Genomic DNA, 27,814 nt, shown 5'->3' on the forward strand with positions numbered 1-27,814 from the left:
TCCGGATCCTTATATTCAGATGAGTCTATTAAACCATGTCCGTATATTGAAATAAATTTTTTGAAGACCCAGATATCTTCGGTATCTAAATTTTTAATAATTCTGTCAGAAATGTTTTTTAGAACTTTCAGCAATATGGATGCATAAATAACGGAGATAATAATAAACCGAGACTACCTCTGAAATAAAAAATAAAAATATAATAAATATAAAAATTATAATTCAAATAGGCCATTTGAAATGAAATTCAAAACTATTGGAGCTATAATCCTTAAATTTTGCACAACATCCATGTGAAGTCAATAGAAGGACCAAAACTTTTAAAATTTTATTTAATTTAAAAAAATTAAACCGTTTAAAGGTTAAATCGGTGTTTGCAAAGAAATGTCACAAACATCCAAAAAACAATTTCATCAGCTGTTTTTGACATTTATATTTTATTTCATTTTTGGGACATAACAAAAAATGGTTTTTGTATATTCTTAGATAATTTTGCTTTCAAGGAAAATTATAAAACATTAGTGAAATTTTTAACAAAATAAATTAAAAATATATATTTTGTGTTCGGCAAAATCCTTGTGCCTGTAAATATTAATAAAAACGCAACAAGTGATTTGCTGCTGTGTATTGAAGAAAATAAAAATAAGAGTACAAACGGTCAATTTATTGCAGGGACAATGTTTTATCGTAGATTTTTTAAATCAGTGTTATTTGGCATACCCATAGGGGTAACATTTCTAGACTGTGTGGGTTATGTAGCTCGGGTGGATGGTAAGTTAAACAGATTACCCCACAAGTATTAACACCATTGACATTGCATTATTTACAGGCATCTCTATGCAACCGGCTTTAAATCCAGATGCTACACAAACCGATTATGTGTTCCTATCACGTTGGGCGGTGCGCAGTAATAATGTACAAAGAGGTGATATTGTCTCTTTAATATCACCAAAAGATCCCTCACAGAAAATCATTAAGCGAGTTGTGGGCCTTCAAGGCGATGTGGTGTCGACTTTGGGTTATAAACAGGAAATTGTGAGAATACCCGAAGGTCACTGTTGGGTGGAGGGTGATCATACAGGACACTCTTTAGACTCTAACACATTTGGACCGGTTGCTTTAGGTCTTATGACAGCAAGAGCTGCTTTTATTGTTTGGCCTCCAGAAAGATGGCGCGCTTTACCCACAGAATTGCCTGGAAAAAGGAGACCAATACATACGGCCAAATCTACGAACTATCATTAAGAAAACTTGCCTAATATAGAAGACCAAAGGAGTCGGATACTGATGAGCCACTATGTGTTGTGTTTTATTTTTTTATTTAATGTTCACTTTATTTAAAAAAGTGTCTATTTTGTAAATAGGTTGATTGGACATCGTATATTTTTCACTTAGTTTCGGCTTTAAAAATTGATGAGTTTTCTTCTAAAAAAATTGGTAGTTTATAATTAGAAAATTAGTTTATAAAAAATATATTTAGTTCAAATATAAATTTTAACGGAAAAAATTTGGAGTTGTTGCTTAATTGTAAAGAATATTCCGGGAAAATTAGATCACATATGAGATTTTATTAAAGTAGAAAAATACGTACGCACATACAAAACAAAGTGATGAAAAATGTTGGATTATTAAGACAGATTCCCATTTATAGTTTTGGGATATTATAGACGCTATTTTTTCTTTTTATTTCCATTTACAGAAACTTTTTCATATAGAGCACAAATTAAATTAAAAAAAAAAAATATAATTTTACTCGTATGCTAAAACTTAACAACTAAACTCTCGTAGACTCGAATGATTTAAGGCCATGAGCGTGTAATACATCTAATGTTTGTTTTAAAGCTACACCTTCACGCACAATTTTAAATAAACCCGGCGTAGCTAAATCCACAACAGTGGAAGCGGAACGTCTTTCTTCTGTTAAACCTACTTGACCAGCATCGAATATACCGCCCAGTAATGGCCATAAAACATCAAATTCTTTAATATTTAAACTACTGCGTTCTGAAGAACGATTGGCACTGGTCAGAGCCAAAGGTTGTTCATCAAAACTAGCACATAGTTGTTGTATAAACTCGAAATCAGGAATGCGTATACCAATTTTACTAGTTGTTGGATTTAGAAATGGATTACTTAAATGTTTTGATCGCTCTATTACAATGGTAATGGCTCCGGGCAATAACTGTTCCAGTAAAGAATCATTTAAATGTTCCGCTTGGCCATATTTGCGCAAGTCTGCTAAATCTTTAACACATATAGCCACAGGTTTATGAAAGTCTCGTCCTTTGATGTTGTACAAATTTTGTATAGCCTTTTCGTTGTTGGCATCACATGCTAAACCATATACCGTATCTGTGGGCAATGCTATAACGTTTCCGGATCTTAAACAATTTCTAGCGATTGTTATACTCCTGGGATCTTCCACTTTATAGATGGAAGGATTTTGCTGCAACTCCTCGGTAAACGATTGCATTGTGGTGTAAGTTTTAAAACTTAATGGGATTTTTAAAAATTGTTTTATAATTTTTGGCAACTTGGACATTAAGGTGATAGTTTTTGTTAATAAAACGTTTACGTGATAATGCTATTACAAGTTAAAGTTAATCGCGCCAATTGTGACCGCACAATTGATTAGCACATTTATAGAAAGTGGTCATTGGTTCATCAGCAGAACGTGTTTGCATTTGCATAAAGTATGCCTTCTTATGAGAACAAGAGGGGCACTCGGCGTCAGTAGAATCTACATTCTCCCAGGCAGCTGCACCGCCCATAACATGATCAACTTCCTAGAATTTTTAAAAAGTTATTAGTTACTAAATTCTTTTTATAGAATATTATTATCATTATTACCTTTAAACGTGGAAAAGTTTTTGTTGACGATTTCCTATTTACGTTAAATATATAGGGACAGGTGTTGCATGAAAAACGATGTCCAGTGGTACCTTGTTCTACCATTAATATGTTACTGCATTGAGGGCAGAACAACAACATATTCGAGTTTAATACATTGGTTTTTTGAAAAGAAATATATGAGTAATTACACTTAAACTGAATTACACAAATTCTGCACAAGTTTTATCAGACAGCCGTGCAGCACGTTTTAGTAGTCAGCTGTTTTGTAAAAAAATAACAAATTTGACATTTCGTATGTAAATAGTTGTGTAGGGTTTTACAAATTGACTTTTAAACAATCGAAGAATCGACTTTTTGTGGGTAAAATTTGAAGTCGACTTTTATTCTTAACAAAGTCGATAATAAAGTCAAAGACACGATTTTGCAAAAGAAAGTGTCGGAAATTAGAAAAATATTCCAGAATTCTTTATATTTCTGCTTCGATGTTTATTTCCTTAAGAATTTCTAACTAGGGATGATTTGTTTGTTGCCGATAAACTGTTTGATGGGTGCGCAGTTTTCAAAAATGGGTACAAGATGGAGACCAGCATGGGTGCCAGTGTCTACATCGCTAACATCAACAGAAAATTGTCCTTCAGACTCTCTGACAAATGTAATGTCTTCCAAGCAGATATCCTAGCGATCTGAAATGCGACGGAACTGATACAAAATCATATCAATCCGGGGTCAGTTCTGACAATTTATGTCCAGCTGCTCTCAGAGCATTGTCTTTTCACAAGGTACATATTGATTGTAGATTGTAGGAATGCCCTTTACGGACATAACGAGACTGTTTACCATTACACTGTGTTGGGTGCCGGGGCACTCTAAAGTTTATGGTAATGATCTTGTGGACGGACTGGCTAGATAAGGTTCGAACCTTGATATAGATGACAGAGGAAGGATGGTAAAACCACTCATTTGTCATAGTTATATATAGATAATCGAAAGATTCCGTGACATCATAGACCAGTCCTAGAATAGTAGATGGGATTGCAAAGTATCAAAGGTTCTTATGGGCAAAATTTTGGATAGACGCAGTGTAAAAACTCTGGGTCAGTTCTGACAATTTATGTCAAGCTATTCTCAGAGCATTGTCTTTTCACAAGGTACAGATTGATTGTAGATTGTAGGAATGCCCTTTACGGACATAACGAGACTGTTTACAATTACACTGTGTTGGGTGCCGGGGCACTCTAAAGTTTATGGGGGTATTGGTAACCCCCATATTAAATTTTTTACTTATTAGTTGGATAGACGCAATGTAAGAATTCTGATAGGGACGCTAATAGGGCACTGCTTACTTAGGGCCTTTGCCAGTAAGAGGGAGTGCAATATACCGGATGATATGGGGAATTATTAATGCGGGTTGTTGTTGTAGCAGCAACACGTGTAAAGTCGGTGTGGTTGGGATGACAATCCTTGGTCGTTGTTCGTGGAACTCCGAGTCGTTCCGGTGCGAAGAACCGATTGTCGTGGGAACGATTAATGCGGATCTTAACCCTCGCTGTTTACTATGTTTATCAAGGAGCTTTATAGGGGGACAATGATTGACTGATAATTTTATATCATTTTACCTTCTTATTTTTTCTAGTTTTTCTTGGAGTTTTTATTTTTTCAAATCTTTGCTCTTTTGAAGGAAATCACAACGCCTCCTATAGTCACCTAGTGGATATGCATCTTTATATGGTGCAAATGTAAACAAAAGTTCGAGTAAATATTTATTTAAAACTCATAAAAATGTTTCTTAATTCCCAAATGGTAAAAGTTGTAAAAAAAACAAGTAAGAAAGTATAGTCGGGCATGGCCGACCATATAATACCCTACACCATGAGTATATTTTTAAAATTTTTACTTTTTATAAAGAAACTTTTATGTAGAATATTATTTCAAAATATTCAAGCAATTTATTGATAAAAAAAACTAAAATTTCTAAATGAGGCTTTATATAGGTCAAATATGGGCCGATCCTCGGTAAATTTGGGAAAAGGATATATTTTCAAATAACAGTTTTGTTGAGTTTCATTGCGATACAAATGGTTACAAGTCAATTTTAGACGTTTAAGACATTTTTGAAGGGGGTTTGTATGGGGGCTAGGGTCAAATAAGGGCCGATCCTTACGAAAATCTGCAGTGTCATTTATAGTTATGTAAAACTTATTTGTGCCAATTTTTAGAGATATAATAGAATATTTGACGTAATTATGGCATAAAAAGTTCAAATCGGGAGGTATGGTTGTATGGGGGCTAGGTGAAATAATGAACCGATTTCAACCATTTTCAATAGGTTTCGTCCCTGTGCCAAAAAACATGCTTGGTCCAAATTTCATCAAATTATCTTGAAAATTGCGGCCTGTACCTTGCGCAAAAGGTTTAAATGGACAGCCAGCCAGCCAGCCGGACGGACGGACATGTCGACTCAAAAAATGATTCTGAATCGATCGGTATACTTTAACGTGGGTATTGGACCAATATTTTTGTATGTTACAAACATCAGCACAAACGTATAATACCCTCCCCACTATAGTGGTGTAGGGTATAAAAATTGTCCCTTAATAAAGCTTTAATACAATGTTGGAAAATAATATTTTCATGACTTTTTTTAAAAGAGACATATTTTACGCATTAATTTAAAATTTTCCACTTTTTTTATTAAATTAAATTTATGATAAAAAAGATTCTTTTGTTGTTGTTTTATACTAAATGCTATAGAAAAAATCTATCGTTTTATGAAAGGAAAAAGATCTTAAATGGAATTTACAAAAAAAATTATGCATACGATATTTTTAGAGTCATGTAAACTCTTTTTTAATGTTTGGAAATGTGTGCGAAGTTCCTTTCTAGATCTTTTCAAACTCAAAAACAAACATTTTTTATACTGATGTTACTACTGATGCCGTTGTTGTTGCTGCAGTTATTACTTCTTACACTATGTACGATGTAAAATATGTTTACAGTTCAGTTTTCTTGGGTTTGCCGCTACGATCGTAGCCGTTAAGTTCATTGGTGGCATGTTTGGCAATGTACTTAATGAAGTCGTCTACTTCACGACCTTCATTGTAGGCAACAGGCTTGTCCTTAGCATCCTTGGGTAGCCAGAACAAAGTGGGGAAGCCACGTACATTGAATTCTGGAGGAACATCATTGGCTGTGGCGTCCATCTTGACGATGGCTACATCTTCGTCTTGTAATTTCTCACCCAATTCATCGAAGACGGGAGCCAATTTCTTGCAGTGACCGCACCAGGGAGCATAGAATTCAACTAAGGTGTCTTTGTCGTTATTGATAACAACATCATCAAAGTTCTTGGCTACAGCCACCTTGACGGGAGCATCATTGCTTTCGGGAATAGGTTCAGACTTGATGTAGGGTTCCAATTCACCTTCCAACAATTTTTCGGCAAATTCGCGCAAGTTATCTACAGAGAATTCTTCTTTCAAGGCATATTTCAAGTTTTTGGCATCACGGGCCAAAATGACGGGCTTGTCACCGACAAAATCGTAACCGTATTCATTTAATTCGTGTTGGAAGTCATCCTTGGAGGAGATGGCAAAGTTAAGTTTTCCCACAAATTCCTTGGCTACTTTAAGTACGCGGTTACGCCAGTAGTTGGTACCCTTGGGGTTCTTGGTGTAATCAACGGAGTAGTAGGCGGTAATCAAAGGATTTTGGAAATCACGTACAGTGTCTTGGGTACGGTGGCCAACCAAACCATGGCTATAAAATATAAAAAAATTATAATTAGCTGCAATATAATTTATGTTTATAAGTAAACTTACAAGTTCTCTTTGACGAATGTGGTCAAATCAGCATCGGAGCTACCTTCAAATTTAACAGTGGATTCTTCGAATTTATTGCTCAAATGAGGAGCACGGATGAGTACAATTTTGTCGCTGTTTTAATGTAAAACATTTATTTAAAAATAATATAATTTTTGTGTTATTTTCTCAACACTTACCTTTCACCAGCCTTTTCCAAAACAGCACTATCGCTACTATGGCCAAAACGATATTTCTCACGATTCTTATCGGCAAACTTCAAGAATGTCTTGGCCAATTTAGAATCAGCATCCTTGAAATAACCAAACAATGTGGTTTCTTTAGTATTCAAGAATTTTTCCAATTCTTCAACAGAACGTATTTCCTTAGAAGCAGGACCAACTTGAGCACGCATATACTTGGCAATACCGTTAGCTTCACGGGGACCACTGTAATCTTGTGACACTTCGTTGCCCTTGAATATTTTCAATGTGGGATAACCACTGACGGAGAATTTATTACAAGATTCCTTGCCAGCTTCAGTACAATCGACCTTGGCCAATGTAATTGGTGGATCGTCACCTTTAACAAGTTCAGCAGCTTTGGCATATTCGGGTTTTAAACGTTTGCAGTGACCACACCTGTAAATAATGACGAAAAGTTAATATATGTGTAAAAGTGTTTAACAGAGACTTGTCAGGGTTTCGTATTAGTCAAATATCTCGGGAAATTTGACAGAAGCCTTTCATGTTATTAAAAATGGAGTGAGAAATTATAAAAGATAGATAGATAGATAGATAGATAGATAGATAGATAGATAGATAGATAGATAGATAGATAGATAGATAGATAGATAGATAGATAGATAGATAGATAGATAGATAGATAGATAGATAGATAGATAGATAGATAGATAGATAGATAGATAGATAGATAGATAGATAGATAGATAGATAGATAGATAGATAGATAGATAGATAGATAGATAGATAGATAGATAGGTAGATAGGTAGGTAGATAAATAGATAGATAGATAGATAGATAGATAGATAGATATATAGATAAATCTGTCAACACAGCGATAGGCAGAAAGTACAAAAAAGTTATCTGAATGGTTCTGTTTGTATTTTATATAAGTGTGAGTATAAGTACGCTTAAAAGAAACGGTACAAGAGAGCTCATTGTGTTTCCCAGGTCTATACATACTCAGATAAAAGAGCACTTATATTTTAACGTAAATTTTTTTACGTTTAACAGTCTGATGCGGCTATAAAACGCTTAGATTTGAGCAATTTTTAATTAAAGAATTACATTTTTAGTATTTTTCTATTAAAACAATAAAAGGGTGAAATATTGATAAAAATAAGTTTTGATAAGGAATATTTCTAGAATTGTTAAACCGGAAATTAAACTCAAAAAATACATCATAAAATTATGTTTGTATACAAACATCAATAACTGCGTGGGCTAACAAAGCTGTGGTTACAATTCAGATAAGGGTGTGGCATTATGTTTACTTTTGATAACAATATCTATTTGAGCACCCAAAAAAAATTAAAATGTTTACAATGATCGAAGAAAATATGATGTTAGAAAAAGTACGAAAGTAAAGAGATATCTATAAAATTAAAAATGTTGTGAAAGAAGTGATAAAATTGCTTTCTTATCATTTGTATGTTCAAGAAAATTTATAGGGAGATTAATTTTTAGGATAAAAATAAAGTGATAACTGGTTTATGTGCATGAATTGTACAATTGTAATGCTATTGTGAAGATTTTAAAGAAACAGAGTTTGAAATAGTTCTTTCATTAAATTAAATACAGATTTTAAAATTTTTAAACAAAAATTATGGAAAAAAACTAATTTGGAACAGTTGCAACTAGTGCTGAGGGTGACAAGTTCGAACTGTTGGGTAGATGAAGTGTCAACTCCAAACGCTTCAATTGAATCCGTTCCAAAGGAGACAATTTTGTAACTATCCACTCGAGGATCCATTGTAAATTTGAAAATTTAAATTTTATATTATCAATTTGACGATAAATTTAGTTAGATTTGGTAAAAAAGTAATGACTAATTCATTTTTTTTGTTTAATATCATTTATGATTGTAATGAAGGCAAGAAATCAACCTGTTTTGAGTATTTAATACTAATATGCAGTTATAAAACAATTATAGTATTATCTAGTTTTTTAATTGCAAATAATACTAATTTTTTAAGCTATTTGTAACATTTTTTTATTATCTGACACACAGTGCACGATTATTATGATAAGCCAAACACCAACAACTTCATCTGGTAAATAAAGCTTTTCTCTACAATAGTATTACACACAACAACAACAATATAACAGAGAAAAAAAAAACAGAACTTTTGCTTTTGTTGTTGTATGTTAATCATGAAATGAGAATGTACAAAAAAAGGGGAACAAACAATAAAAAGAATGTGCAAAAAAGCCCCATCATGGCTACCGCTACGAAATTTATATGGAAAAAGTGTTGGGGGGATGACGTGTAACATCTTTTATTGCAAATTAAATATTGTATTAACCGGTTAATTACCTTTCATTGGAAATAAATAGAATATTTAATATAATTTTTGCCACTTACCATGGAGCATAAAACATAACCAATGTAGTTTCATGTTGAGCCAAAGTTGAGGAGAAATTGTCATCAGTCAATTCAAGTACATCTTGTTCGCCAGCACTTACAAGACCAATAATGGCCAAACAAAGAACAAAAATGGTTCTATGCATTTTGCTTTTAATTTGTTAAAAGTAAAATATATTTAATATAAATACTACAATCCTTAATTGGTTTCTTTCTATCTTTCTGTAAGAAAAAAACTATTTTAACAAACTATCACAATTAAAACTACACCAGAATATATTAAGAACCGGCAAACCCGTTCACTGTTAATTTACAATTGATTATTTTCCAACAAACCTTGGGCCACGTCAGCTTAGATCTGCGCCCCTGGCAGCCCTGCACTTATAAGCAGGGCTGCCAGATTGATTTGTAGAAATATCGGCAATTCTTTCCAAAAAAATCGGCATTTATCGGAACTAACGTTTTAAAAATCGGAAATCCAAGAAAGTAGTGGGGTTATCACATTTGTTATTGGTTATCGTCGAACAAAAATCGGATAGGTAAAAATTTTGCTGAGTACATTTTTATAATGGGAAATTTTCTCCAGATTTTTTAACTTTTCCACAAAAATGTGTAAATTTATTTTCGAACCATAAAAATTTCTTAAAAATTTAAAAATTTTAGCACCCATAGATCAAACTTTTAGATCCTATTTAGGATTTTCATACATAAATAGTGTTTCCTTTTCATAATCGATCCAATTGACTTTGGTGATGGATTGTGTTTTACCGTACTGTAAATTTTCCTTTCCCAATTGTTTTAAAAGCTCCATCTAATTTTTGCTTATGTAAAGTTATAATAAATTCGTTAATTTGTTCGATTGAGTAAAAAATCGGCATTTTTGAAGCAAAAATCGGGAAATCAGCACTTTACTATTTTGAAGGTAAAATATCGGCAAAATGCCGATAAATCGGCAAATCTGGCAGGCCTGCTTATAAGGTGAAGTCAATTCTACAAAAACAACAAAAGTACATACTCATGTCAAAAAATTTACATGTTGCCACCGTGTTTTTTTAATTTACCTTACAAAAAGAAAATCCCACATGACCAAAAATCTCTTCACGTAAAGTAAATATGTATTATTAAATAGAATTTATTAAAAATTATACATGAATCGAAAAATAAGAATCCACCAATATAATTAAATATTATTTGAAATTATTACTTATTAAAAAAGTAATTAAATTATCAATTAAAATAACAAAAAATAAGTATTAAATTGCAAAATTGTAAGTAGTAGCAAAAATACAAATTATATACATACATACATACATACATACATACATACATACATACATACATACATACATACATACATACATACATACATACATACATACATACATACATACATACTTACATACATACATACATACATACATACATACATACATACATACATACATACCTATTATTTTTATCAGTCAATATTGGGAACTTATAATAAGGAAAATATTATAATACATATAGGAAAATATATAAAATAATATTAATTATCATAAATATTCCTAATAAGACATAAATTTCATTTGATTAAATTAACAATCTGAATTAATTTTTGAAGTTTTAATGAAATTTTTTAACTGCGGAATAGGTTGAATTTAGGAAGGCATTTAGAATGAGTTGTATTAGCACTGTTATTAAAGAAGTCATGAAACTTACATTCACTTTGCACTACTGCATTTTTTTTTTTTTTTTGCTGGGAAATTAAACAAGAAAAAATGTCAAAGATAAACAAAAATAGAAAGTACTTGTACTTTTTTCTTTCTTTATATACGCAAATTTAAACAACGAAGCCTCTTTAGCAGAGCGCGAGCTAAGAAAAAAAATTATTAGAACCCAAGAATTAAAAAATTACAATAAATATAAAAACTACATTGTGGTTCATTAAATTACGAACAACCATAAGACTTGCATTTCGATAAATACGCTCTGCATATCTTAGAAAATAGCAGAAACCCCAATTTAGCCGATACCACAACCATAGCTTTGGCCTGCTCACCCAGTATATCCAGTTTTGACGCGTCTGTTGCTGTTTCCCTTACCGCACAAAACATCACAACAACTAGTGATTTTTTTAAGAAACTAGGTGAACTAAATTCAACGAACTTATAGACCAGACCAAAAATTCGATTTCAGATTTACCTATATAAAATGCATACTAAGATGATCTTTACTATTTATTAAAATTGTGATGATCCCAAGGAACCAAACACATTTCCTCATTTCTTCTAAAGTTATTTTGCCATTCTTGATGATACAGACGCAAGTGATCGGAAGGAATACTTCAGTTTTTTCTTCTTTTATAAATGATTCATATAATGTGATATAAAGTCGCTTTGGCCCACAATATTTTGCCCAAACGAGATCTATATAAGACGACAACATAGCCAGGTTATATACTCTAAGTCCGTGACATTCTCAACAGTGCGATAAATTTGTGTAAAAGGCGGCTTAACAATTGTTTCTTTTAAATTTATATATGTTTTTTTGTTTATATACTAAAATTTGCAAAAAAAACTGAAAAATGCTAAAATATTTTATAAAAATGCCAAATACAAAATTGAAAAATAGCTCCAAAAATTCTAAGATGGTTACACTGCTCTAAAGAAATCGCCAGTACGACCGTTACTATTCAAAACTGAATCGAAAATTTGTAACTTTTTGTATAAAATCACTAAATTGGCTTTACTCATACATGCTAACATCTGCTATTTATTTTATTCATCTGGTAACACTCTTGTTTATAAAAATCATTGTCATTCTTTTTATTATTAGTGATTTTATTTAAATAATTAGATATAAATAAAATAAATACTTTCGATGTTGCAATTAAAAGAAAACAAAAGTATTAAAGACTTCGATGGGTATACGGTTATTATTCCTAGCATCTGCGTGGGAAACGCCGCTCAGCTGGCCTGTGATTTGTTAATATCGTCTAAAAATCTTAAGCGGGTCGGTTCCATTCATCATCCAGCTCTAATACCAGTTTATGGTCCATCTGCATATCAACATGAACCACAAGAGAAAGTTGCTGCTTGTGAACTATATGAAAGTAGTGAAGATAAATTGTTAGTCTTTCAATTCCGTTCGCCTTTCATCTCGCGTCATATTAACGACTTTCACAGAAAGTTAGCCGAAATTGTGGAAAAGGCCACTAGGGTGGTGATACTTAGCGGCAGTTTTGGTTTTGAGAAACGAACAATTGAAGCTTGTCCCTATGAGTATAAGGCAAGTGAAAATTTCAAGGAATTGCATGAAGAGCAATTAAAATTAGTGAAATGGAAAGAATTTCAAGGTGAAATGATATTTGGTGGCGGTAATGCTCTGCAGTTGCATCGAATTTTGGATGAAAAGAAGATACCAGTTATGCTGTTATTCCGCTACTTGCTGGAAGGTGACAATTCCACTGATGCTACATTGATTATCAAGGAATTGAGTGAACTTTGTGATGGATTCTTAGGTTTTAAGACTGATAAAGGTGGCATTAAGCTGACTGTGCCTATATCATGGAAATTATTATTTGGCAATGATATACCAGAACTTATATTTTAAGATAAACTTTTTTTGAATTAAATGGTTATGGTTTTTTATTGTCAAGTAAAATGGTCTTTGTAATGGGACGGTATATGTACAGCAAATAAATGTATGTATTAATCAAAATGTTTATTTTTTGTAATTGTAGATTGGCCTAAAATAAAAAAAGAGGTTTAACAAAATATAATTTTGAAATTTTAATTGATGAGACGCATAGGTTAATGAACTGATTGTTTTTGAGTACTCAATTAGTCAATTTTGTTTGCTAGTTAAAGCATCAAATGGAGGTGGTTTAAACTTAAGCAAGAAATGCAGAAGTGTAAACAACTGATGCAAATTTTTTTAAATAAACATTAAAATATTTAACTTTGTGATTATTATAAATAATGGGGACTTCACAATATATTATTTTGTTTTAAATTTAAGTTTTTATTAAATTTCATATTACATTTACAGTTGTTTTTTTATAAAACATGGGTCATTTTGATAACAGTGACGTTTTCTGTTGTTTTGTGTGGCAACACTGCTATCGGTATATATCGGTGTACTAACTAACTATATATCTATCTATCTATCTATCTATCTATCTATCTATCTATCTATCTATCTATCTATCTATCTATCTATCTATCTATCTATCTATCTATCTATCTATCTATCTATCTATCTATCTATCTATCTATCTATCTATCTATCTATCTATCTATCTATCTATCTATCTATCTATCTATCTATCTATCTATCTATCTATCTATCTATCTATCTATCTATCTATCTTTCTATCTATCTACTTTTTCGTTGCTTGAAAATAATAAGTTATTTTGAATGGGATACAAGATACACTAGAAAATCATGAACTTTGACCTAGAAAAAAGTGTTTAGTGGGGTATTAGACTATATGTATTATAACAATATAATCATTGTTTTTGGAAATTTTGTATTTACAAACATTACATTATGGAAACCCATTATTTAGAAGTACTGTGTGTATTTTATTTAGAATTGTAAAATGGTGGCTGTTATTCAATAAAGCTAACACTAAGCACCATCCTAATGACTCGAACTCTCGGGACATAATCGAATACCTCTAGTACATTCTCAAATCTTAATTTTTTACATCATATTTTTAATGTTTTATTTTATAAATAAAATATGGTAGCCGTGTTTGGATCTGGATAGTTATTCTTTATTGCGGTGCTAGTTTAACTGAGTAGTAAGAAACACGTCAGTTAAACTAGGATTAACTTGCTGTTCGATTAAACTCGCAACAAATTACGGATTTTAACTGATGACTGGGATTTTCAGTTTTGGATCTAAGATCAGTTTATTTTATTAGTATTGCAAACTTTTTAGTAACAACGTATACAATTAACAACTGTTTTTTGCAAATATTAATTTTATAAAATGAAAAATTTTATATTAATAAACAATAAATAAACAATAAATAAAAAATACACATAAAAAGGTAGGCAAAAAACTTTGTTGAGTCACTGTATGTAAAAACTGATTCCCAATATCTCGCTTAGTCTACATGACTTTAAAGACTCTAAGATGAAGCCGTATACCAACTGAAAAGTCAAATGTATGTACTACATAGTTGTGGAAAGTAACAACTTTGATAGTATTAAGTTTAATTTTGATATACAATACATACATATCTTGATTTCAAATTGTGATAACTCACATAACCGAAGATAGTTGTATTTATTATCTTTAATATAGACTCTCGTCATAATTTATATCAAAATATATTGAAAATGTTAATGACGATAAAGTCAACAGGCAGTACAAAAGTGCATAAATTCATCATTATAAAGATAAAAAAAATTAGTTGGTCACTTCGAAAAGTCTTCATATGTAGTACCAACTATAATGTTTGTTTGTTCTTTCATATCATTTAATTATTATTATTATTTTTTTTGATTATGTCTTTCGTCTCGGTATTAAAATTAGTAACATTGGAAAATTTTTGCTTTCATTATATGCTTCAGTGAAATGTAATCAGTGATAAGAAATACTTCATACAATTCCATTAAAGAGAAAAATATAAGTCTCACACAGATTGCACCGAAAGTTTTATACCCTTTTTCTTTGTTTACTTAAATATTTTTAAAATTTATTTTAATAATAACTCACAAAACCGATTACGTTATAATTAAAATAAATTCCAAATTGGATTTATATACATATTTTCTATTTTAAATAAAATTAGCTATTAAATTAAACTTCTATTATTTGATTTTTCTCTAATGTCCTTTTGATATCCTTTTAATTTTTTAATATATTTTGTATTACTTAAAATTTTGTTATTCTGAATAATACCAATTTAAACCTAAAAATCTGATACTGAAGATGTGTTTAAATATGTATGTTAATATATTGCCGCAAACATTTTTTATTTATAAAGAATTTAAAGAATTCGTAATCTTAAAATGAAGAGATTGAGCATAATCTATATTTAAAATTAATGATGAAAATTATATTCACATATAAAGAAAATCTATAGGAAATTATAGACATATACGAATTTATTAGGGTGTTTTTTTAGAAATTCGGGCGAAATTAAGCGGGTTTTTAATTCGGCAATCAAATGCAAATTAATAGTCAATCTAAAAATAAAGTCAATGTGATGATAGATTAAGGATTTCTTACTACTCAGTTAAACTAGGCTTAACTTGCGATTAGATTAAACTCGGAACAAATTTAGGCTTACTTTAACCGATGATTGTGTTATTCAGGGCGGGTTTCTTATTCCTCAGTTAAACTAGGCTTAACTTGCTGTTAGATTAAACTCGGAACAAATTTAGGCGGACTTTAACTGATGATTGTGTTTTTCAGTTTTAGATTTAAGCTCAGTTAACTTTGTTAGTATTGCCAAGTTTTCACTCAAAAACATAAACAATACTTGAATGGAAAAATGTTAAATAAACTTTTAAAACAATAATAAATAAAACAAAACAAATCACAAAATTGCAATTTACTTAAAATATTATGTTTTTTTATTCCGAAATCATTGTTTTATTGTTTTTGTTAATTGTGTTTTCTCACTTATAACTTGAGTTTAATTGGCCAATTACACTCAGTTAAACTAAGATAATAAGTAACTTTACTGATAACTGAAAAACACGAAACGTACATAAAACCAGGTTTAACCAAAGAATAAAGATTATCTTTATCAGAAAAACTCGCCCTCAGTTATGGATCTAGATTCTAGAATCAGTTAACTTTGTTAGTATTGCCAACTTTTCAGTCAAAAACATATGCAAATATTACTTTTGTAAAATGAAAATTCTTAGAAAAAATTAAAATAAAAGTAATATACATATATCGATAAAAGAAATCAGAAAATTTAAATATTAAGTTTTTCTCCTTTCGAATTCGTTATTTTATTGCTTTTGTTGATTGTGTGTTCTCACTTATAACTTCGGTTTAATTGGCCAATTAAACTCAGTTAATCATAAGTAACTTTACCGATAATCTTCATTCTTTATGTTTATCAGAAAAATCCGTCCTAAGGAGATTAAACTTCACAGGAAACGTCACAGTTTGCTTTTTTTTTCTCTTTTAAAAAAGAGAAGAAGACAATTCTAATACCCTGTTCTCATGAATTCAGTTTGATTTTCTAATTTTTATCGGGTATTTATCATAATCAGCTGTTTAGTTTTTAATTAATTTTTCATGTTTGTAAAAATTAGTAACAACTTAAAGTTCTTGTTTAAATATCCAAAAAAATACAAAATCATGAAAAAAACAACATGTCGATGAACTGTCAAAACAAATTACGAATGTGTGGTAGAAACGGGTTAATTAGCTATTGTCATTCACAGTCCGAATTAAGTAATTCAACTGCTTTGTGAACTTGGTATAAGATCCAATCATTATGTGAAGTAGTTTTTGAGTACTCAGTTAATATTATTTTTGCTAGTTTAAGCGTCTAATGCGTAGATTACCTAATCTTGTTATTAATTAGCATTTGATTGCCAACTCAAAACCCCACAAACAAAATTAGCAGATTGAGGGCGAGTTTTTCTGAAAAAGATAATCTTCATTCTTTGGTTAAACCTGGTTTAAGTAATATATGTTTCGTGTTTTTCAGTTATCAGTAAAGTGACATATTATCTTAGTTTAACTGAGTGTAATTGGCCAATTAAACTCAAGTTATAAGTGAGAAAACACAATTAACAAAAACAATAAAACAATGTTTTCGGAAGAACAAAAACTTAATATTTTAAGTAAATTACAATTTTCTGATTTGTTTTGTTTTATTTATTATTGTTTTAAATGTTTATTTAACATTTTTCCATTTTACAAAAGTATTGTTTGCAAAAAACAGCTGTTCATTGTTTATGTTTTTGAGTGAAAAGTTGGCAATACTAACAAAGTTAACTGAACTTAAATCTAAAACTGAAAAACACAATCATCGGTTAAAGTCCGCCTAAATTTGTTCTGAGTTTAATCTAACAGCAAGTTAAGCCTAGTTTAACTGAAAAGTAAGAAAAACGCCCTGAGTATTAAAAAACAACTTCCCAAGATTACGAAAACATTAATTAAAAACATAATTCATAATTCATAATTTCTAAATGTCTTAATTCTTAAGACATTTAACTTTTTACTTGTACAATTTTGCATTTCTTGCTTAGTTTTAACCACCTCCATGAGTGCTTAAACTAGTAAACAATATTAACTAATTGAGTCCCAAAAGCTACTTTCGAGGATTTATTTTAATTTTATCCCTAATAGTCTAATAAGCTCATATTTACGCATAAAGTCACTATGTCGATCGAAACGTATTTCATACATATGTATATAGGTTTAAAGCGGTATTCACATCCTAGCGGCTCTTCTCTTTTAATATGGTCCCCGCAGATATCTGGGGTTGTATGAAAATGAATTTCTACAAGCATACAGACTAATAGATATCTGCGGTTTTCTGAAAATTAAATATATATGTATGTATATTAGGTATATAGGGTTTAAAGATTATATTGTAGAAATAACAAACTAAGAATTTTGATGTTAAGTATAGAAATATTGATTAAAATACCACCCTAATATATGTCTACTTAACTTCACTTAAATTGTAGTATAATAAAAATAATTGGCCGAATCAGACAGATAAGTTTCATTCAATTTCCATTTGAAGAAATTTTATAAATTACAAAAAAAAAAAAAAAAAAAAAAAAAAATAAACAGCTATTAAGTTTATGATAAAAAAATAAAAATTGCGTTTTTATTGTCATAAAATGTTTACACAAATTAAAAATTTTCAATTGCTAACATGTTTTTTCGGACTTACAAACTATCAGTACTTAAATATTAATAATATGTACATATATGTATAAAGAACTTATAATGTTTCTTAATTGTAGTATTTATTTTACTATTAAACACAATAGGTACTAAATTTGCCAGTTATGTACTTTAAATTAACGGCAACTTTACATGTCTCTATAGAAAATAATATATTTTCAGGTTGAGTAATGAAAATGTAACGTAATTATTACGAAGTATATACATAAGCGATTGTAAAATGTACCCAAGAGGTTCAAAAGGTTTTTAATTTTTTTGTTTTAATAGAATACAAAATGTATTCGTAATGAATCTCGATTATCAAGAAACTGACGTTATAATAAAAATATTATCTATTCTTAAGACTTAAAGTTTATATCACTATATTTTCGTATTACACCATTAATTTTCCTTCGAGTTTTGACCATATATCGGTACGGAAGTTATGGCCGTTTGGGCCGCATCATTGGGCAATGTTGTGGTCGAATTTGTTACCACTTTATCATTCCAAGGTTGAACCGTGCCTTTGCCAAATATAACAAAGAGTGAATTGCAAACCAAATAAACACCAGCTGTTATAAAGAATACAATGCGCCACTCATCTGGATTCTCTTCATTGCTGACAATAGCTCCTACAACTAATGGGGCACAGATAGAGCATAAATTCGATATACAATTGGTAATGCCCATCATGGGTCCAGCGAAATTAGGCGACAAATCCATGTGATTTACTAAATAACCACAGAAAGAGCCGGCATTGAAACCAACACCAATGGTGAGCAAAACAATGGCCAATGTTTTCTCATCTTCAGTCATATAACCCAAAGCAATTAGACAAACCATAGGCACCCATTGGCCAATCGAATTGAAAAGTTTTCTTGACACCGTTACTGAAAGAATTTTACGATTTATCAGCATATCGGATATGGGACTGACAGTCAGACACAAAAGCCACATGACAAAGTACGGTAATGCCGAGAGTAGGGCATTTGATTTAACATCCAAATGTAAAACCTTATTCAGATAGGTGGGCATTTCGGTTAGTAAAGTGTAGAAGCCCCAGGTGAAACCGCAATGGGCAGCAATCAAACCAAAGAAGGGTAAAGAAGTGAAAATAGATTTCCAAGGTACTGCCATTGTCTGGAAAAGAAAAAATATGAAAAAGTGTAATTGTTAAAACAAATCTAGCTAAAAACTGTCACTTAATTAATTTTTTCAGATTATTTTTTGTTATCTAAAGGGGTTTAAAATATGTGTTATTTAACTCACCTTACTCTCTTGATCACTACCCGTCAAAGCCTCTATGTATTCACGTTCCTCTTTAGAAATCATTTTCGTGTCTCTTGGTGTGTCGGCACCAAAAATGAAAAATATCACTGACCATAATAAACCAATACCACCGGTGATATAGAATATACCAGGCCAACCAATGCTCGAATCAAAAATATTACCACTAACCGCCAATAAAAGAGCAGTACCAAACTGTGCACCCGAGTAAACTGATGTGGCTAGGAAACCTCTTTCTGGAAATGGTGCCCATTTCGCCAGCAGCGTATGTATGCAGGGATATACAACACCCTGGGTAAAACCTACCAAAACTCTTAGAACACAAATAACTTCCCAGTCAGCATTATTAGAAGCCAGGGGATGAAAAATAGTGATAAATGAAGAGATGACTGTGGCACCGCCCAAAACAATTTTACCACCAAAACGTTTAGCCAACATACTGGCGGGCATTTGGGCGGCAACATAACCCCAAAAGAAACTGCTAAGTATTAAACTTTTTGTACCCGAATCCCAATCATGATAGGTTTGTCCTGGCGTGGGTTCTGTCATGGGAACTATGGCGGCCGATATGTTGACACGCAGAAAATAGGCAAAACACATGCCAAAGAATAGTAGTAACGCCTGAACATGACGTGCTCCCACTAGGTTTGCTGTAAAAGAAAAGAAACAAATTTTAAATTAATCATTCAAATCAAATTTAAAGCAGTTATTCTTAATCAAATTTCCTTTAATATATAAAGAAAAAATTTGATTAGGAATGTCATTGAAATATTTTTAAAATCCTTAAAGTCTTTACTATATATTTTTAAATCCTGTTTATCTTGCGACTCCGTTACCACCACTTTATACGCGCATTTTGCATATAAAAGTGGTGTTCTTTCGGTGATTAAATGTGCAGTAAAATTAACCATAAGTGTAATATTTTTAATTAAACTATTTTTATATTGGTTTAGTAACAATAGCAATTAAACTATTTTTTATTTATTTATTACTTATTTGTTTGTGTTTTGTTTTTTATTCGTTTAATCACCACATCTATTCTAAAACAGTGAGTTCATCTCAAAACTTTGAAACGTTCTGAAATTGTTGTCGATTATTTGCACAAGTTTTATTTGTAAAGTATTCAAGGTTCTTGTAACGCAGACTGCGTGTTAATGCAATTTATATACCCTACAGTGGGTAAATAAGATTTAAGGTCAGTTTTATATATTTCGAAGAAATATGAGGTCCTTAAATGGTGCGACAAATATTTTATATGAAATTATTATTAGTTAATTTTATATATTACGATTTAACAAAAATCATTTGAAGTCGGCAGGTTAACTATAGAAACCTATTTCAAAAGTTTAAAAAGTCCCAGAGAGCAAAGTATTACTTTTCTCATCACATTAAGCAGATGTATGCTATACGCACAATTGGGACGAACGACGAATTTTCGTCGTCAGATTTAGAACACACTAAAGTATATGAAAATACGCACAATCAAAGCGTATGACGAAATTCGTCGTACGTAACGAACTGTGCGATAGGTTTATTTCTATTTCTTACGCAGACGAACGACGAATTAATTGGGGAAAATTGTTTTAAGATCAATTCTGGAAGCCCGAATTTTCTATATGCGAATATTCGAAAATTCATAGTTATGTTCGAAAAATTTTTAATGATATTAAAATAATCTTTGCATCATAAAAACTAAACTTAAGTTCGAAACATTTTTAAAGCCATTAAACCCAGTTCTGGTGTCCCGAATTATCTGAAATTTGGCAGTTTGGAGTACAATTGATTACACTACAATGCTACAATGTTGGAATATTTAAAATTAAGTTCGATAATTCGAAGTAAAGTTCGAAAAAATTTTGTAGCTGTTAAATAAATCTTAAAATTGGGGATATTCACAAAAATATAATTTTAGTTCTAATCGAGGTCAATTTCTTACATTTTCTAATTTCGAAATAATGTTCGAATAAATTTTAAAGCTGTTAAAATTATCTTAAAATCGTGGAGATTCACAAAAATATAATTTTTGTTCCTTTTGCTTACTTTTTCCAATTTCGAACAAACAAATTTTGAAACGAATTCGCAGTACGAATAATTTGATTGTGTTCCATTCGACGCATTTACGCAATAATTTTTTTCGACTAGTTTGTCGTGCTTTACGAAATTCGTCGTTCGTCCCAATTGTGCGTATACCAATAATAGGGTTAAAAGCTTTGTTCACAGTTCACAGATTTGGCTTTTAGATAATATAGTAGATTTTGGATGATTTAACTGTGGTTGGGGGAAATTCCGAGGCTAGGTTTAAAACAGAAAGCTCTAACAAATCTCACTTAATGAATCCTTCAAAACCATCACTTTTAGGCTTACTACTGGCTAAAGAAAACACGTTTTTTTGGAAACTGAAATTTCTCTTTGATATTCTTTCACCTGTTCGATTTACAAAATTTCGAGGAGAGTAGAGCAGATGCAAAATAATGTTGTTTGTACTTAGTGAATATAAGATAGTATCTGAGGGATGATTTCGGGTCTACCTTTCCCCCCCCCCCATTATTACAACTTCTGCAGTAGTCATCATAGAGAGACCTCGAAGTTAGGCAGGTGGTTTTGCTAAACCATCTGGTTAAGAGCCATTTCATATCGTGTTGAGTACGTCAACTAAGTCACTGACTGCTTTTATGCCCAAGGGGCCTTATCAGCATTAACCTGGAATGTTTCGCTATCTTATTCAGCGATAAACGCATTTTTTCAGGTAATTTTAATGTTTTGAAGATGCTTGTTTGATAACAACTATATAGATAGCATAAAAGTGGACTTGATATCAAAACTTTGAAAGATGAAAATCACTACCAATTCTTCCACTTTTCTTAGAGCCATCAGTGGAAACATTCGTTTCACTGTTATGTGAATAAGATCAGATACTGCCGTCTATATTCAGATGCAAAGATTCTATGTGTATGTCCTACTTTTAATTGAGTTATTCTACACTTTTTAGAATAGGTTTTTGAGTTGACAATCAAATGCCAATTAAAAATCAGATTAATTTATTTAAGTACAAGATTAAAATTCGCAATATTGCAATACAAAACAACATAAAACATCACTGTTAGTTATCAAAACAATGCATGTTTTATAAAAAGAAGAAGAGTGAAAACTTAAATTAAAAACCCAAAAAATATAATATATACCAATCATTAAACCACTCCCATAGGGAGTTTAAACTAGCAAATAGAATTAACTAATTGAGTATTGAAAAACAACTTTGAAGGATTAATTTTAATTTAATTCCTAATCCTTCACCTAAAGATTGGCCCTTAGTAGTCAAGTTGTTAACAATTAGTAATTCAACGCAACAAAAGCTTAATTAAAAATATGGGTGAGAGAATCCTATAAGACCTCTTGGAATAATAAAACAGTGGGTAGAATCATGAAAATCCTATGGGGTGACCCTGATGAGGGCACGACGAGAAATCTCCTCTAATTGAGCAAGTTAGTGTGATATGACGTATTCTGAGTGGACACACAGGATTACGATCACATTCATGCAAAATAGGATTCACACGTATGCAGAGCATGTAAAGAGGACAGTGAAATTCCTGAGTACTTTCTTTGCCACTGGCATATCTTGGAAGTAATGGTATTCCGGATATAACATTCCTGACTAACAGTGATTGGAAGATTCTTAGGCAATACGTTGCTTGAACTGAATAGTACAAAAATATCCGAACTTTCGAAAATAGTTAAAAATGGCGGTTGTTTTAAAACACACACTTTACATCTTTTGATTAGGGTAGAAGGGGGATCATTCGTTATAGGGGCACATCTGTCAATGCGAATAACTTGAAAACTGAGTAATCGATTTTATCGCATTATCAAATTTTGTTTTCGTTTATCGATTATCTATCATCCCTGAAAATTTGAAACATTAAATTTACATATGATGGGAGGCAGAAATGATTAATTGTTTTTCAAAGGGCTGTGAAAATATTTCACTGTGTGAACTTTTTATGCTAACTTTTTTAGTTTTTGTGATAGAAAAAATATATTGGTCAGTATTAGAACGTCAATAATAGTGAACAATAAGACATAATAATTTCGATAATATAATTTGAAGCCGAAAAAATTTAAACTAAACCCCAGAACTGCCCGTGGGGCTCATGCGCCAAATATATGTAAAGCTTGTGATGCTTGTGATGTAGAACAAAATTTGGTTAGAATATTGAAAAAAATCAGTAATAATTTGTTTTAATTTTTTTGTTAAGTTCTGTGAAATAAACAATAAATATCTGCTTCATTACACTCTGTTTAATGAATTAAAGTATAAAACAGCAAAATAAGTTTTTATTTTTGCATTTTTTCTTTTATTTTACTAATGACAAATCTGTTCCATCCCCTTGGCGAATTTACCCCATGGATGGGGCGGTATCGCCGTTTTTGGTCAGTGCGGAAAAGTTAAAAAAATATGTACATGAGAATGACTTAGGAAAGATTGAAAGGAATAAAACTAAATCCAACATATCTAAGAATCTGAACCAAGAAAAAAATTAAGAATATGTATTGTGGTTTTAATTTGTGGCCGCCTCAAAAAAAAGTGGCGTATGGTCCCCCTTCTACCCTACTTGTGTATTTGATTCTTAAATTAAACAAGTTAGCATGAAGGGGCTCTAAAACGTAAATCGTAAACACATGCTTTGTTTTAACACATTATTTTAAGTAAAAAATATTATTAAAATATTATAATTTATTGATCCAGTTGCAATTACATCTATTTGTCTGCTGTAGTGTATTTTAAATATTTTATAAAAGCCACACTTTATTTTTTTTTTCGTTCATCTCTATATAAAATTGTGATAATGTATTTAAAAATTAATCATACTTTTTTATTTCATTAATTTGTATTGTTAAAAGCTTAAATTTTGTAATATGTAATATATTAAATATTGTATTGATAATACTATATAGAATCTTGTATTTGATAACTTGTTATGTGTGTTTTTTTAATAATTACAATAAAATATCAGCTGCAGCAATAAAAAAAAAAACAACTAAATTAGACCTTTGTCAATGAATCGATCTTGAATGAAACCGAAAATCGAATAACACATTTAAATCTTTTTTATATTTTATTGTTTATTTGTTAACGTTTATAAATCATCCTTTTTTTATTAATTATTTAATTTTTTTTCTTTAATTTATTAAACACTCACGTCTTTCTAGTTTTTCACTGTAATTGTCCAACGAATTGTTGGACTCTATAATTTTTGATTTCGACATGTTCTTCTTTAAATTATATACCGTTTTTAATCATACGTTTATTATTTATATATTTTCTTTTTTTATAGTACTCCTTAGTGTTTAGTTTAAATTCTAAAATTTAACTAAATTATTTTTGGTTTTTACCTTGTGTTTTTATTCATTATTCAGTTTATACCTGTCTGGGCCAGAATATATGTGTGAGAATATAGTATGTATAGTTGATTGTATTATAAAAACTGATTAACAAGTGTTTCTTTGTGGTTGTTGTTAGGTTTATGAAGTACTACTACTCGTACCCTTCTTAACATGGTTCTGCTATCTTTAATTTTATAATACGACAAATACAATTGTTAAACTGTTTTCATTAACTTTTTTTTTCTAATACCCTTCACTTATATTCGGGTTATATGGGACATAGTCTCAACATGTGTTAATTATCTCCTAAAATATATGTACATATATGAGGTCTGTTAAATAATCTATTTGAACCCTTGTAAAAAGGAAACTTGTTGACTTTGTTGGAAAAACGTTTCAAAAGAATTAATTCCCAAGTTCTATTTTTAATTGAATTATAATTTTGAAATAATCATTAACACTTTCAAATGATTTTATTTTGCGAATCAAGTCTCTTTGTTTATTGGAAAAAAACAATAGGACTTGAACGAAAAGAATTCTTCACAAATATTCTTGGTCCACGTTTGACTCAAGCACCCATATAAGGCCTCTTTAAAAAAATTACCTTATGTTTAAAACTGGTTTTAAAAAACTAGTACAACCTGCCATTTTCTCCACCTCTGGCCAATATACATATCTTTACGTCAAAAAATAAACAGATATCAAGAATATAGGTAGACATATTAAAAATTAGACATACAAAATTTTGAGGTTTACTTTTATAAAAAAAACATTTTAAGGTTTATTTTTATAAAAATAGAATTTATTTTTTTGCATAACGTTTACACTTTTGCATTTCTTGCTTATTTAGAGCGGGTTTCTTATTACTCAGTTAAACTAGGCTTAACTTGCTGTTAAATTAAACTCGGTACAAAATTTAGGCGGACTGATGATTGTGTTTTTCAGTTGTGGATCTAGAATCAGTTAACTTTGTTAGTATTGCCAACTTTTCAGACAAAAACATAAACAATGAACAGCTGTTTTACACAAATATCACTTGTAAAATGTAAAATCTAGAATCAGTTAACTTTGTTAGTATTGCCAACTTTTCAGACAAAAACATAAACAATGAACAGCTGTTTTACGCAAATATCACTTGTAAAATGTAAAATTTTAGGAAAAATATAAACAACCACTTAAAACAATAATAATATCGATATAAGAAATCAGAAAATTACTATTTACTTAATATATAACTTAGGTTTAATTGGCTAATTACATTCAGGGGGAGGGTTTCTTACTACTTAGTTAAACCAGTCTTAACTTGTTGTTAGATTAAACTCGGAACAAATTTAGGCGGACTTTAACCGATGATTGTGTTTTTTAGGTTTGGATATATATTCAATTAACTTTGTTAGTATTGCCAACTTTTCACTCAAAAACATAAACAAAATGGAAAAATGTTAAATAAACATTTAAAACAATAATATATAAAAACAAAACAAATCAGAAAATTTCAATTTACTTAAGATATTAAGTTTTTGTTTTTCCGAAATAATTGTTTTATTGTTTTTGTTAATTGTGTTTTCTCACTTATAACTTGAGTTTAATTGGTCAATTATACTCAGTTAAACTAAGATAATAAGTAATTTTACTAATCACTGAAAAACACAAAACATATGTTAAACCAGTATTAACCAAATAATGAAGAATCTTTATCTGAAAAACTCGCCCTCAGTTAAACAAATATAATAAATATCTTTATTTCAGTAATCATGATTACTAAAAAACACAAAACTTATATTAAACCAGGTTTAACCAATCAGAAAAACCCATCATTAGGCGCTTAAACTAGCAAACAAAATTAATCATGTGTTTATGCGAGAATTTCGAATAATCGAAACAATGCAAATTCGATGATTCGAAAACGAATGAGATGTATTAGCACTTAAAGAAGTCATGAAACCTAAATTCACTTTGCACCAATGCAAATTTTTTTGCTGGGTAGTTATGAAAACAGAATTATTTTCTTTATAATACATAATAAATTAAATAAATTCTCAATTGAAAAACTGAAGTGTCCCATAAATTCGTCACAGCTCCAACTAGTATTATCATTTTTTTTGTTGTTATGTTTTTAATTTTGTTTATAAATTTAATAATTTTTATGATCGTACCGTACAAGTACAAATATTATAATATGTTATTAATTTTAGTAGTACAATAGCTACTTTTTCGTAGGAACTAAAGGGTGTTTCCTGATAAAATCTCACTTTTTTTTTGTTATCAACATCGGAAAGTGATGGCAAAATCAGAGTATTTTATGGCAAAAGTTGTTTTCTTTTCACTTTTTTTCTCGTAGGAACTAAATTTGTTTATTGCCCTAATAGTAGGACTATAAATTAATTAAATTATTTTTATTATGTATTTTAGTAATGTTTAAGAGGAAAATATTTTGTGTACATTTTTTATTTATGGGTAAACTTTTGTTTATTAAATGAACATTACAAACAAACAAATGTCTTTAGATAAAAAATAAAAAAAACTATATTTAATATTTTTTAATAATATTTTTTTTTCAAATGACACACTTTATATATTTTCCAATAATTTTTTGATGAAATTTTAGATTTTAATGAAATATTTCTTAAAAATTTCTCTGGTACTAGCTCGGGAATTTTCTACTATAAGCTTGTTTTTTCAGACTTAAGACGTAGCCCTATAATATCTTTGTTTATAGTCTTTCATATCTCAGGTCTATTACCACACAGATAGCTTTAATGCGTCCTTCCTTCATAAAGATCTTATTAAGGATTTTTCCTTTAACATTTTCTATGTAAAGGAGCTTATAACATTCCAGATAGTGTCCTAAGTATTTTCTTCATATTTGAAGGAACCAAACCTATTCCTATTTAAAATTATAAATTTTATTTTTTAAATTAAATAGATTTTGATTATTCAATTATTTAATTTTAGCACAATCATGGACTTAATTGTCCATTAAATAATGACAGCCATTTTGAAAATGTTTGATGGTAAT

The 27,814-nt window shown here is 30.3% G+C and overlaps 6 protein-coding genes across 8 annotated transcripts; 2 read left to right on the forward strand and 4 right to left on the reverse strand.

Moving 5' to 3' along the window:
* The first annotated feature begins 457 nt into the window (after window positions 1-457).
* Window positions 458-1,336, forward strand: LOC111678572 (mitochondrial inner membrane protease subunit 2). Its single transcript, XM_023439966.2, has 2 exons — window positions 458-771; window positions 830-1,336. Exons 1-2 carry the CDS (start codon window positions 678-680, stop codon window positions 1,243-1,245), a joined length of 510 nt encoding a protein of 169 aa, XP_023295734.1. The 5' UTR covers window positions 458-677; the 3' UTR covers window positions 1,246-1,336.
* A 396-nt stretch (window positions 1,337-1,732) lies between these two features.
* On the reverse strand, window positions 1,733-2,542 carry LOC111678564 (yrdC domain-containing protein, mitochondrial). Its single transcript, XM_023439958.2, has one exon. It carries the CDS (start codon window positions 2,540-2,542, stop codon window positions 1,775-1,777), a length of 768 nt encoding a protein of 255 aa, XP_023295726.2. The 3' UTR covers window positions 1,733-1,774.
* A 55-nt stretch (window positions 2,543-2,597) lies between these two features.
* On the reverse strand, window positions 2,598-3,128 carry LOC111678565 (DNA-directed RNA polymerase III subunit RPC10). Its single transcript, XM_023439959.2, has 2 exons — window positions 2,851-3,128; window positions 2,598-2,786 (listed from the first exon to the last, which is right to left on the reverse strand). The coding sequence occupies exons 1-2, from the start codon at window positions 2,989-2,991 to the stop codon at window positions 2,601-2,603; spliced, it is 327 nt and encodes a 108-aa protein (XP_023295727.1). The 5' UTR covers window positions 2,992-3,128; the 3' UTR covers window positions 2,598-2,600.
* Window positions 3,129-5,517: 2,389 nt separating this feature from the next.
* LOC111678577 (protein disulfide-isomerase A3) lies at window positions 5,518-9,580 on the reverse strand. The gene is made up of 4 exons (XM_023439970.2): window positions 9,259-9,580; window positions 6,851-7,291; window positions 6,672-6,785; window positions 5,518-6,609 (listed from the first exon to the last, which is right to left on the reverse strand). Exons 1-4 carry the CDS (start codon window positions 9,402-9,404, stop codon window positions 5,844-5,846), a joined length of 1,467 nt encoding a protein of 488 aa, XP_023295738.2. The 5' UTR covers window positions 9,405-9,580; the 3' UTR covers window positions 5,518-5,843.
* A 2,443-nt stretch (window positions 9,581-12,023) lies between these two features.
* On the forward strand, window positions 12,024-13,018 carry LOC111678571 (proteasome assembly chaperone 2). The gene has a single exon (XM_023439965.2). The coding sequence runs from the start codon at window positions 12,121-12,123 to the stop codon at window positions 12,850-12,852; it is 732 nt and encodes a 243-aa protein (XP_023295733.2). The 5' UTR covers window positions 12,024-12,120; the 3' UTR covers window positions 12,853-13,018.
* Window positions 13,019-18,402: 5,384 nt separating this feature from the next.
* Window positions 18,403-24,746, reverse strand: LOC111678563 (putative inorganic phosphate cotransporter). Of its 3 annotated transcripts, none has more exons than XM_023439957.2 (3): window positions 24,612-24,746; window positions 19,393-20,060; window positions 18,403-19,263 (listed from the first exon to the last, which is right to left on the reverse strand). In XM_023439957.2, the coding sequence occupies exons 1-3, from the start codon at window positions 24,676-24,678 to the stop codon at window positions 18,526-18,528; spliced, it is 1,473 nt and encodes a 490-aa protein (XP_023295725.2). In that variant the 5' UTR covers window positions 24,679-24,746; the 3' UTR covers window positions 18,403-18,525. The 3 variants fall into 3 exon arrangements, with proteins under 3 accessions (XP_023295725.2, XP_046810960.1, XP_023295724.2); XM_046955004.1 differs by lacking the exon at window positions 24,612-24,746 and adding an exon at window positions 20,403-20,516; XM_023439956.2 differs by lacking the exon at window positions 24,612-24,746 and adding an exon at window positions 20,207-20,396.
* Between the last annotated feature and the right edge of the window lie 3,068 nt (window positions 24,747-27,814).

The sequence above is a fragment of the Lucilia cuprina genome, chromosome 6 (genome assembly GCF_022045245.1).
Source record: "Lucilia cuprina isolate Lc7/37 chromosome 6, ASM2204524v1, whole genome shotgun sequence".
In the NCBI taxonomy this organism is placed as follows: domain Eukaryota; kingdom Metazoa; phylum Arthropoda; class Insecta; order Diptera; family Calliphoridae; genus Lucilia; species Lucilia cuprina.